General features: G+C 32.6%; 2 protein-coding genes across 3 annotated transcripts; one reads left to right on the top strand and one right to left on the bottom strand.

The window, feature by feature from the left end:
- The first annotated feature begins 2,546 nt into the window (after positions 1 to 2,546).
- Positions 2,547 to 5,012, top strand: LOC100793163 (GDSL esterase/lipase At5g37690). The gene is made up of 6 exons (XM_003519281.5): positions 2,547 to 2,820; positions 3,423 to 3,550; positions 3,650 to 3,776; positions 4,040 to 4,152; positions 4,304 to 4,553; positions 4,709 to 5,012. The coding sequence occupies exons 1-6, from the start codon at positions 2,595 to 2,597 to the stop codon at positions 4,921 to 4,923; spliced, it is 1,059 nt and encodes a 352-aa protein (XP_003519329.1). The 5' UTR covers positions 2,547 to 2,594; the 3' UTR covers positions 4,924 to 5,012.
- A 3,375-nt stretch (positions 5,013 to 8,387) lies between these two features.
- Positions 8,388 to 11,407, bottom strand: LOC100792634 (glucan endo-1,3-beta-glucosidase 2). 2 transcript variants are annotated; one of them, XM_003519280.5, is made up of 4 exons: positions 11,195 to 11,407; positions 8,991 to 10,244; positions 8,846 to 8,873; positions 8,388 to 8,729 (listed from the first exon to the last, which is right to left on the bottom strand). In XM_003519280.5, exons 1-4 carry the CDS (start codon positions 11,253 to 11,255, stop codon positions 8,576 to 8,578), a joined length of 1,497 nt encoding a protein of 498 aa, XP_003519328.1. In that variant the 5' UTR covers positions 11,256 to 11,407; the 3' UTR covers positions 8,388 to 8,575. The 2 variants fall into 2 exon arrangements, with proteins under 2 accessions (XP_003519328.1, XP_006575486.1); XM_006575423.4 differs by lacking the exon at positions 11,195 to 11,407 and adding an exon at positions 10,873 to 11,124.
- Positions 11,408 to 11,680: the final 273 nt, after the last annotated feature.

Here is an 11,680-nt window from a genome sequence, read left to right as displayed (position 1 = left end):
ATGTCGTAGCTTAACAACTATCACAACTAAGTCAACTTGGTTACAATGTGCATTGTCATAACTCAAAATTTCCTTGCTCCACCTCCTATCGTAAATTGTGACAACTTAAGTGGTGTCTTATTGACTACAAATCCTATTCTTCATTCTCGCAGCTTAAAACATCACATCTACTTGTGACCACCCACCTTATCAAAGTAACCAAAAACAAAGACTAGCCAAGTAATGGCAGTTGGTGAGACTCATACTTACCGAAACATGGGATAAAGAGGAGCAAATTCGTCGTGTATTGCACGTGTGGTGGTGAGGAGGGCCTATTTCCCTTAAAAACTTGTAGATTTTTTCTGATGGGCACTGAGAGGCCCAGAATGATGAGGATGACCATGGTGGACCATTGTTATTTGGATGACTTGAGGGTTGTAATCTGTGTCCGTGAAAACAATGATGGTAGATATTATAGTTAGGATGCGGGAAATAGAAGGCGTGGACATGTACATTAGAGGCCGTGAGTCAGGTACTTAAGCGATCATGTTTTCCTTCCTATAATTCATTTTAAGAGTTATTCAGAGATCATTGCATAAAAGTATGATGAAATATGTATACTCTGAGCTAGTTCAGTCAGAGCTAACTCCATCGGAACCTGCCGTTGATGTTTAATTTTGCATAGTTTCTTTTGTTTCCTAGAAGTCTTGAATCACCATAAAGAAGAGGCCACAACAAAGAATAAGGTTGTGAAGATTAGACCGATATAACCCACCATCGTTCACGGTCGATATTATAGTTAGGATCCGTGAATAACACACACCACTAACTTTTCTAGAGACTAAAAAATGAATAACTTTCATACATGCACACATAAACACCATAACTAATCTTTCAAAATTTATTATTATATAAATTATTTATTATTTGAATAACCACAATATGTATGAGAGCATTATGATGATGTATACATTTATTGGTTTGTTTAATTGTTTGAGAGAAAAATATTTATTTATTGTTTTTTCTTATTCTTTATTTATTTTTTAATATCTAATATTCTCTTTGTATCATTATAATTATCGTCCTAAGTTTTTTACACAAATAAAAAAAACTAATAAATAAATAAAATAATAATAATTTTATTAAATTAATCTTATTATTATTATTATTAATATTCTTTGTTAAAAATGATACAACACAACGGTGTTTATTAGGTTATAAATGAAAAAAAATAATTAATATTATATAAAAAAAATTTAAATAATTATTATTTTAGGATAATTTTTTTTGCACTAATTATGTTGGAATGGAGGGAACAACACTTTTGGAGGAAAATACTTTTTCAAGATCGAATTTTAAAAAAAAAAAAAAACTAGAGTATTTGCAAAATTATCAAAGTGATAAAAATAATTTGACATCAGAAAAATTGTTTTTGTCATGAATTGTAGGGAATTTACGATTAAAGTTATTGTATTTTTAATTAAATTTTATTTATTTCCAATAATTAAATTAATTTATTTTTTGTGAATAAAAAATTTAATTTAATTGTATTATTTAATTCCCTTCTACGTATCCATTTGTCTCACTTAAAGAATTTTTCAAATTGTACTAAATGCTAAAATTTTATACAAACTGTGTGAACTCTGTAAAATACCCTTTTTTCTTTCTTTTTTTTATTTTTATTTTATTTTTTATTCCTCTTGTTTTATTACCATAATAACAACAATGAAACAGAAATGAAATGAAAAATCACAAAAAGCTTGTCTTTTACGTTTTTCATAATGAATACAAGAAAAAAGGGAAAAAAATCAAATACAAATTACAATAAAAATTTAAAACCCCAAAAATTATAAAAATATTGTTTACAATGAATCTTGAGTAATAAAACTATAAATTAAAAAAAAAATCTTAACTTCTCTTGGAAAAAGGGCTAGCAACTTACCCAAAAATAAAATAGAAACTTCTCCCCTAAGATTGTTCTTCTTTTGCTATCTTCTCACATAATATAGGTTTGTGTTGAATTCTCCAAAGTCTCTTCAGTCTTCACCTAGACAAGTGGTAGAAAATTGACATCCTTAAACCCAATTAACCAAGCTGAAAAGCACCTTAGTTAAACCAAGCAGCACTAGAGGTCAAGCCTAATTTTAAGCAATCTCTCATTACCATAAACAGAAAATATGTATATTATAGTGGGTAAACAATATTGAGTAAAATTCTTAGCTTCCTCTCTTATTTTCCTTGACCAAGTGGGTTTGCTTGTCCTTCAATTCAATTGCAGGCAGAGCAAGTAAAGGAGTTGAGTGGGGTAAATCACAGCAAATGCTACAGAAACATGAGCACGTGCGCCATTTAAGTAAAAGCTAACATTGCTGACTCAATGTTTCTTAGTTGGCCAACTCCTGATTAGAGAATTCAACCACCAAGTTTTATGATTTTACTACTTCAGCAAGATGAGATAAACCCTTTACTTTCAAGTGTCAATGTGGTTTGGAAATTAACCACCTAACATGCATACTTGAAGAATAGACACAACAGTGCAGAACCTGAATGTGGTACTGCTATAAAACACTGACTCAATTCTATATTTTCAGCAATATAAGGTAGAGAGAACAAAGATGCCAAGGCTAGTTTTTGCTGCATGTATCTTCTCACTTGCATCAATTGCTTTGGCAGCTCTGCCTGTGACATATATCTTTGGTGACTCCTTGACAGATGTTGGAAACAATAATTTTCTACAATATTCTTTAGCCAAATCTAACTATCCCTGGTATGGGATTGACTACAGTGGTGGCCAGGCTACTGGAAGATTCACCAATGGAAGGACTATTGGTGATTTCATATGTATTTCCTCCATCTCTGTACTTTTCTTCTTTTTGTTTCCTCTTTATATTGAATAAGAGTTTAATTTCTATTAATGTGAGTGGCAAATCTAGGTTCCTGAGTCAGTCAGTCAGTAGCAGGGGCAATCTATTTTAAAAAATAATTTTAACAAAAATTATCATATATATAAAGATAGTAATTCAAACACATAAAATAAGAAATATAAAACAAATTTTTTTAATATAAATATCTATGATTTTATTAAAATGCAGGGGTGCATTTACTTACCCCATATTAGAATAAGTTAGAGGATTCAACCACATAAAATTAAGGGGTTTAAAATATAAAAATTTTAAATAAATACTTGTAATTTTATTAAAATATGGAGATATATATTTGTCCACTCTTATTTATGAATAGTGTAGAAAATTTTATACTATTAACCAATGATAAGTATGACTTTTAAAATAGTAATTATAAAAGTCAATTAACTTAAATAATAATCTGTGATGAAATGATATCGTAAAAATCTTTATACATTGTGATGGGATATATTATTTACTCATTGAATAAAACTACTAGCAAGCAAGACTTTGATGGTCTTATGTTATGGCTTGTTGCAGCTGCAAAGCTTGGAATCACATCACCACCAGCTTATCTGTCAGCGACTCAGAACGTTGATACCTTACTCAAAGGTGTAAACTATGCATCTGGTGGGGCAGGAATTCTCAATGATACTGGACTTTACTTTGTAAGCAGAACATCTTCAAACCCTCCGGACTCTCTATCTACAGGTTAGAATTTGAGTAGCCTCTCAGCTAACTTAAATTCTGTCTTTTGAATATTTTAGATTGAGAGATTATCTTTTGACGATCAAATAAACAATTTCAAGAAAACCAAAGAAGTAATTTCGGCAAACATAGGAGAGGCAGCTGCCAACAAGCATTGCAATGAAGCCACGTATTTCATTGGGATTGGTAATACTTTACACTCACAAAAGTATTCTATTTTGTGAGAAATTGTTATATAGTCTACGAAAATGTGATCTTAATTAATCTTCATGTGAGGTATAATCACATTTTTCAATTTATGAAAAAGAGTTAATAATGTAATAAATAAGATCAAATGATAATTTCTCCTATTTTACACTTCTATTATTGTTTTCAATGTTAAAAACTTCAACTTCCCATATACTATAACAGCCTTCACAGTTCACACGGGTCAAATTGCACTCTTGCAGGCAGCAATGACTATGTCAACAATTTCTTGCAGCCGTTCTTGGCAGATGGCCAGCAATACACTCATGATGAGTTCATAGAGCTCTTAATATCAACCTTAGATCAACAACTTCAGGTATAAATCAATTAAGTGTAAGAAATTAACGTTTAGAAAAACTTAACAAACTACCATCCTCCAGTTAGGTACATTTCTTCACATTAATATCATCCAAATCTATGATCTATTAATAGTTCAATCAACCACTAAAACAATCTCATTATGGCAGAGTCTTTATCAGCTGGGAGCACGAAAAATCGTCTTCCATGGACTTGGTCCACTCGGTTGCATTCCATCACAGAGGGTTAAATCCAAACGAGGACAATGTCTAAAGCGAGTCAATGAATGGATCCTACAATTCAACTCCAATGTACAGAAGCTAATCAACACACTAAACCATCGTCTTCCAAATGCAAAATTCATATTTGCAGACACTTACCCGTTAGTTCTTGACTTGATCAACAATCCATCTACTTATGGTAATTTGGCATCTCTATCCTCTACCTTATATCTTAATGATTAAATATATGCCGATGGTATTCAACAACTAAACTTTAATTTAAGGGTTAAATTATCTATTCCACCCAACTTTGTTAAATTGCAATTATGTAACATGTAATTAATGATTCCTCAGGTTTTAAGGTTTCAAATACATCTTGTTGCAATGTAGACACAAGTATTGGAGGTTTATGCTTGCCAAACTCAAAGGTGTGCAGAAACCGCCATGAATTTGTATTTTGGGATGCTTTCCATCCATCAGATGCAGCAAATGCTGTTCTTGCAGAAAAGTTTTTCTCTCTTTTCTCATCAGCTCCTTCTCCTGCATCAGCACCAACACCTTCTCCCTAAATTTTTCTGAATCCATTGAACTGTAAAACCATGCAAATCAGCCTGTGTTTGACTATATGTGTGCAATCTATTTCATCTGTACATGGTAATTAACACTTCCCAATTTTAATGTGTGACAATATCTGATACAATGGTGTTAATAATTCAAACACAACATCAGATTTGTCTTTTTACGTCCGCTTCTGGCTGTCACTGACGCTACAAAGTCATCAATAACATATACTAATTCAAATCATAAAGTTAAATAATATTTAGTGATTATTTTAAAAAAACATATTTGTTTAAAATCAAAATTAATTCATAGAAAAATAAATTATTTTATCATAAACTAAATAAAATCATTAGGATTTTAATCAAATTTTATAGTAGTATTTTTTAACTTTAGATTATATTGAAAAACTGAAATAAATTCATGGAATTTTAAAAAAACAATTGATTTTTAAAAAATATGAAAAATACTCATTTTTAAGTGGAAAAAAATCCTAGTTCTTTGAAAAATATAAACTTTAGATTTGGTGGCTACAAAAAATAACTGCAGCACCAATGTACAAGAGCCATACGTCATTCTACAGCTTGAATTTGTTTGGCTAATTTTAGAATTCATTTTCCTACATTAAAATCACATTTTTGTATCTGTTAATTATGTTCAAAATTTAAGAATTCTATTTTGTTAGATCAAAATTTCATTTCTAGCTGGTTAGAACACCCCCCCTGCAGTCTTCTGGGACCTGCAGAAGACCTAATCAATCCAATTCAATCTTCCTTTCCATAGATCCATAACAATCACCATGAGACAAATCAACAATCAAGAATGACAAGCGAATTAAAAACAATTTTTCAAAAACATCGAAGAGTTACAGTAATGAATTGCTCTCAGTTGAAAGGCCAGTTTTTTCCACATGAGAAAACTTGAGACGAGTAAAGACCCCTACAATTTAAGCCGAGACTTCAAGTGCTGGAAAATGCCCTCTCCCAATGTCTAAAAGGAGAGGTAACTAAATACCTCTTCAGCTAGAAGATGAAATCACGAGGCAAAACCAAGTACAAAAAGATCACTTAAAGAAAAAGGGAACCCATAACCTCGTCCAGCCCCTATTCGGTGTGGTTAAAGCAAAAAAATCATCGAGCATTCATATACATAGAGTAGAGATCAGAAAAACAATAAAAAAAACATAAAACTGTTCCAATTCAATTCAAACAACAAAAAATGCAAACCTTGTAATGAATTCGTTAACTTTAAGGAAAAATAATCAGAACCCAGATGAGAGATCAGAAAAACAATAAACATAAAATGGTTCTATTTCAATTCAAACAAAAAAGAATGCAAACTTTGTAATGGATTCGTTAACTTTAAGGAAAAATAAAAGAACCCAGAAGTGAGATCTGAAAAACAATAAAACATAGAACGGTTCCAATTCGATTCAAACAAAAAAAAATGCAAACTTTGTAATGAATTTGTTAATTTTATGGAAAAATAATCAGAACCCAGAAGACTAAAAAAAATTAAAAAGCAAAAGTAAAAGTAAGATGCTTGCAATGGATTCCTTAATTTTGGGGAATGAAAACCAAAACCCAGAAAGGGGGGAAAGCGAAAATTGGTTAAAAGGTTAGAAATTGTGGAACCTACGAGAAATAGCAAAAATCCATTGAGAATTGGGACTATGCCAGTCCATAGAGGAACCTGTTGATTTTGCATCTTTTCGTATTCTCTATTCCACTGTTAGAGCAAAAGAGAATCATAGTAGATGCACGTCACTTTCAACAAAAAATCGCTTATTGAAAACAGAAAAAATTGGAGAAGTGATATCCATCTAAGGTTAAGAAAAATGATCAGAACTGAAAAAAAAAAAAAAAAAACAGAGAAACTTGTGGGAGGATGAGGCTCGTAGTTGATTTATATATCCCCGATTGAGCTAGGGTTTTGGGATTTGGAAATTACCAATTTGCCACTGTAACTGTTCGGCTGTACCGCCGTTTAAGCCGAAAAACGGGAGCACCGAGCACCTATGCACGATGCCAAAAATGCAAGAGTTGTCGTGTGTTAAGTCGGGATTTTAAAAAAAAATGTTAAAATGTATATATAATTAAAAAATAAAATAAAGTATAAAACTGAATAATTTATATGCATAGAGTTGTCCTGTGGAGGGAGATAACAATCAAAAAGTAGTGCAAACAAATTTTCATAAAAAAAAAAAGAGTAGTGCAAACCAATTTTATTTGCTTTATATACTTAACTGATTTTTTTTCCACACGACAACTATAATCAAAACAAGATCAAGCTTAAACTCTTCTTTTTGACAAAAAAAAAATATTGTAACAAAAAATTAACCTAACAACTATTAGCTATTAATTAGTTTTTTAAAAATTTTAGTTAGTTTTTCAAATTTCAATTACTGTTTTTTCTTCAAATTAATACAGATTAACTTATATCATTTTGCCCGTCTATCCCCAAAAAAGTGAGTTAATGCTTCCAACTCATTTTTCAAAGGTTAAATTAATCTACGGTTCTTGAACTATTTGATCATTTTTATTTACATATAAAAAAACAAAGTTCATATGATTTTTCAAAAATATTAAAACATTTTTGGGAAACAATAATCCACCTCTATCTCTATCTATAAAGTGACAATAAGGTGAAAACTTTTGACTATGATAAATAAATGAATTTAATTACAATCATTTGATTAAAATTAACACTTCAAAATGCATGCTAATTTATAAACTTCACACGATTTTTTAATTCAAATTGCATGATATTTATAATAAAAAATGCAATCTGAGCAATTAATTCAATGATTAAAACTAAATGCTCTTATTTCCTTTAATAACTATTGAGACTGGATACAATGTATATATATATATAACCGTGACATTCCTTTATAGTTTATTCTTTTACGTTATTTGTATATAAGATGTTTTGAATAAAAAAAATACTTTTATTAACAAGAAAAACTCGAAAAAGACACGAAATTAAAAAGCATTTGCATTTTAAAAAATTGAATATAAGGTTAAAATTAAAATTCTAAACTGAGTATTCCTAATTCCTATAGGCCTAGCAATTTATACAATAGAAACATACCAGATTACGATTGATCTAACTAATTAGCAATAGATATACATACCAGAAACGGCAATTTGTCTATATTAGACACTTGGACTAATTCAGTAATAGAAAAACAAGCCCCGTGTTAACAAATGAATATAACCTCAAGAACCCATGACATTTTCAGACGTTTTTCGGTTAATGATGGGCTTACTAATTTATATTCTCTTTCAAGTTGAATCAAACAAAGTTACATAGACAAATTTGTAATAATAGCCCTGTGGATTTGTATAATGAGTATAGTCTTCTTTTTTCCTTTTTTGGGGGAGGGAGGGGGTGCAATATATATTTATATAGCACAAGATTATAACTAACCCAATAAAAAATAGTCAATGGTTGATAAAGATTGAATCAATTCTAGTTGAAAAGAATAATAATGATGATGATGATTCAGTTGCGGCCTCATTCGGTCCAAACCCTTGGCTGGTTTTTGTACAAAATTGAATGGACCACTATGAACAACACAATGCTACCAAGACGAATATGTAGTAGTAGCATTATCATCCACCACAAAATTTTTCAAAGTAACACGATCTGACATATACCACTTTATAGCAAAACCACTCCCCATAATAGAAATCCTGCTACCATTAAAAGGCTTCTAATTCTCAAGTCAGAGCTGAATTTGTAGGCTGAGGAATCTGAATTTGTAGAATTCATGGATGGAGCTGTGAAGTTACCTAAGGTTCCATTTTTGCCAACACTGCACATATTCACAAAGACATCACTTTTGAGCAATAACAAGTTAACAACACAACAAACATAGGATGATAATGAAAAGAATGAAAATGAACCAAAGAAGCAAATATCTTATCTTACCTTCCAGGAAATAAACAAGAACCATGACCTATACAATCATTCAAAAAATGTGTTAATTATCCTAGAAGTGATTGCAGATAGAAATTGACAGAAATATAAAAATGCTAAAGCTAATCCAGCATAGCATTAGGGAACAATAATTTACTTGGATCTGAGGTGGAGATAGTAGCCACTCCATTGAAGTCACATGCATCAGGAGTCTTTCCCATCTTATGATAGTAAGTGTCAAATGCATAATTTGCATGTGCAATCACATTGTCCGGTTCATAGCATGGTTGCCCCTGCAGCAATGGAGAGCATTCGACCTTGCCCGGTCCACATGCCCAATCTAGTGCAGCCTGCAGCATCTTCGGGTCAGCACCGTCCTTTGCAATGCAGAAAGTATTGTTGCTGGTATCATTTGCTAAGACTGCCCCTGACTCTGTCAAGTGTAGAATGTAAATAGGTGTTCCATTTGCATCAAACAGTCCCCAGTTCTTCTCTGACAATGGCCCAGGCTTCATATCCTCGTTGTAGAGCTCATAGATGTAAGTACTAACAGCAATTCCAGGATGTTTGGGAGTTCCGGTTTTGTTAAACACATGTTTGATCAAATTGCTGTTGTAAGTATTTGCATTGTCCACCGTTGCATCAGGTTCGTTGGAGCCACCTTTTGAGGGCCACCCTGACTCAGTCACCACAACAGGAATGTTGGTGTAATTTAGAAAAGCTATGGCAAAGTATGCAGCATCAACCATGGCATCAAAGACATTGGTGTAGTGGAGGAGGGTATTGGAATCAACAGCTTCTTTGTTTGGAGGGAGAGATTTGAAAAGTGCATAATCTAATGGAATCACTCCATTTGATTGCATGTAGTCATAGTAAGGGTATATGTTTAGCATCAGATAAGAGCCAGTGGATTGCAAGAAATCAAGTAGTGGGACTAAAACTGGATTGAGTGAGCGGTTAAAGAAAGCCTGAGAAGGTGGAAATGAATCAAGAATGATGGATGAGGAAAGGGGTGTTGAAACTTTAACTTGGCGATCAAGATTGGATGCCACAAGGGCTGAATGGATGTATTTAATCGCACTGACAAGTACTTTTGCCGCATTCGGGAGGGTAGTTAAAACCTCAGAACCAACACAAATGGCTGTGATATTGGTGGCTGGATAATGTGCTACCACGTTGCGGGAAACCCAATTGGCAGCCGTGGAATTCGATTGACCAATTGCCAGGATCTCTTCATTTGGGACAGTCACAACAACCTGAATGCCTGTCTTTGCAAGTGCAAGGAGCATAGCTTGGTCTGCATCATACAAACGAACATGACGAATTTGTTGGGCTTTAAGTAGAGCTACTACTTGAGTAGGGTGTGGCATATCAGAGAGATCTGTTCCAATATTCACTCCTATAAATGGTTCTGCAAGGTACAAACATTAAGATCCATCAAAAATTAGATTTAAGTCCTCACTGAATTAACCAAGTCCAGTTGTAACTGGGAAACATATGCAAGCAGACTCTTACGCACATTATGTTTGTTCCAAACAAACCAAGTTTTGAGGGAAAATGACAATAGAATAGCTCCCCAAAAGTAGAAAGCTTTTCCAAAAATAACTTCCCCAACCTCTACTACAAAGTATTACACACATCCAAATGTTGGGGAAAATGACAATACGTGACTTACTAGAAGGACAAAAGAAACGTCCTATTCAATTTACAAAAATCTGAATCCTACAGGAGGACCGCATCCAAGAAGATCAACAACCAACAAAACCCTGACTATTTTTAAAAACATATGTTTATTAATTATTAGCCAGAAGTTCAATCCCATACAGGATAAAAATGCAAAGGAAAAACACACAAACTCTACTAGGAAACAGACTAACAAAATAACCAATTATATCTCAGCTATTGCATGACCCCATCAAACCTTGGTTCTGAACATTTTAACACTAATTAAATCTCAAATAACATTCTAAGTTCCTAATCCACAGCAAGGGTGTGCTACTGCTAGGAAAGGTGTGAAAATGGGAAGAGTGTATTTGGACCTTGATATGACAAAGCATGGTTAAGTTCTATTCCCCACAAAGCAAACTCCAAAAACTCCTCAAGAAAACAGCAAGGAGTCATAGGAGAACTGAGAACTGAACAAGTAAAGGCTCAAGAAGAACCATGCAGGTTAAACAAAAGTGAGTTTTGCAGTGATTCTAAAACAATGCCAAACTAAGTAGAGAAAACAAAATAAAGGGCAATGAAAGATTCAGAATGCAAGCATAACTCAAAATAGTGGAAAACACAGGATCTCATAACAGGAGAGTTAGCAAAGAAAACAAAAAGGGGGGAGAGGGGTAAAAGTGTCAAGTCACTAACCTTCATCAGCAGCAACAAAAGACACTGCAAAAAGCAGGAGGAGAAGAAAATGCAGAGCCATAGGATTGAGAAGTCTGGAGAGAAGAACTCTCTCTCAATAATGAAAGAGAGAGAAAGGAGGAATGTGAAGAAAATGAAAATGAAAACCGGAAGAAGGAGTAAAATTGAAAAGCAGAGAAAGTGGGGTAAAGTTGTAGGAGAGAATATATGACTGTGTTGTGTTTGAGAGAGGGGGCTACAAGATCAAGACAGAAATCACACGTGGAAAGCTTGTCAGACAAATTAAACGGGTAAGTGTGTCTTTGGCTTGCCAAAACTATTCTGTCAAGGAATTTTGAGTTATTTTTACATTGAATTCAAAAATTTATAATAAATTTTATTTTTCATTTAATTTTATAATAAAATATCTAAATATAAATTATATTATTTTAAAATTAATTTTATCAACGTTTATTCAATCCCACGCTAATAAATCATTACATTGTG

Source organism: Glycine max, chromosome 2 (genome assembly GCF_000004515.6).
Source record: "Glycine max cultivar Williams 82 chromosome 2, Glycine_max_v4.0, whole genome shotgun sequence".
Classification (NCBI taxonomy): Eukaryota; Viridiplantae; Streptophyta; class Magnoliopsida; order Fabales; family Fabaceae; genus Glycine; species Glycine max.
Note: the sequence above shows the minus strand (reverse complement) of the source record. Positions and strands in the feature narration are given on the sequence as shown.

Coding starts and splice junctions, on each gene's coding strand:
- LOC100793163 (XM_003519281.5), top strand. CDS start 2,595: ATGCCAAGGCTAGTTTTTGCTGCATGTATCTTCTCACTTGCATCAATT. Junction 2,821..3,422: donor GACTATTGGTGATTTCATAT/GTATTTCCTCCA, acceptor GGCTTGTTGCAG/CTGCAAAGCTTGGAATCACA. Junction 4,554..4,708: donor CAACAATCCATCTACTTATG/GTAATTTGGCAT, acceptor ATGATTCCTCAG/GTTTTAAGGTTTCAAATACA.
- LOC100792634 (XM_006575423.4), bottom strand. CDS start 10,954: ATGACTCCTTGCTGTTTTCTTGAGGAGTTTTTGGAGTTTGCTTTGTGG. Junction 10,245..10,872: donor CCATGCTTTGTCATATCAAG/GTCCAAATACAC, acceptor TGTACCTTGCAG/AACCATTTATAGGAGTGAAT. Junction 8,730..8,845: donor TCTTGTTTATTTCCTGGAAG/GTAAGATAAGAT, acceptor GAATATGTGCAG/TGTTGGCAAAAATGGAACCT.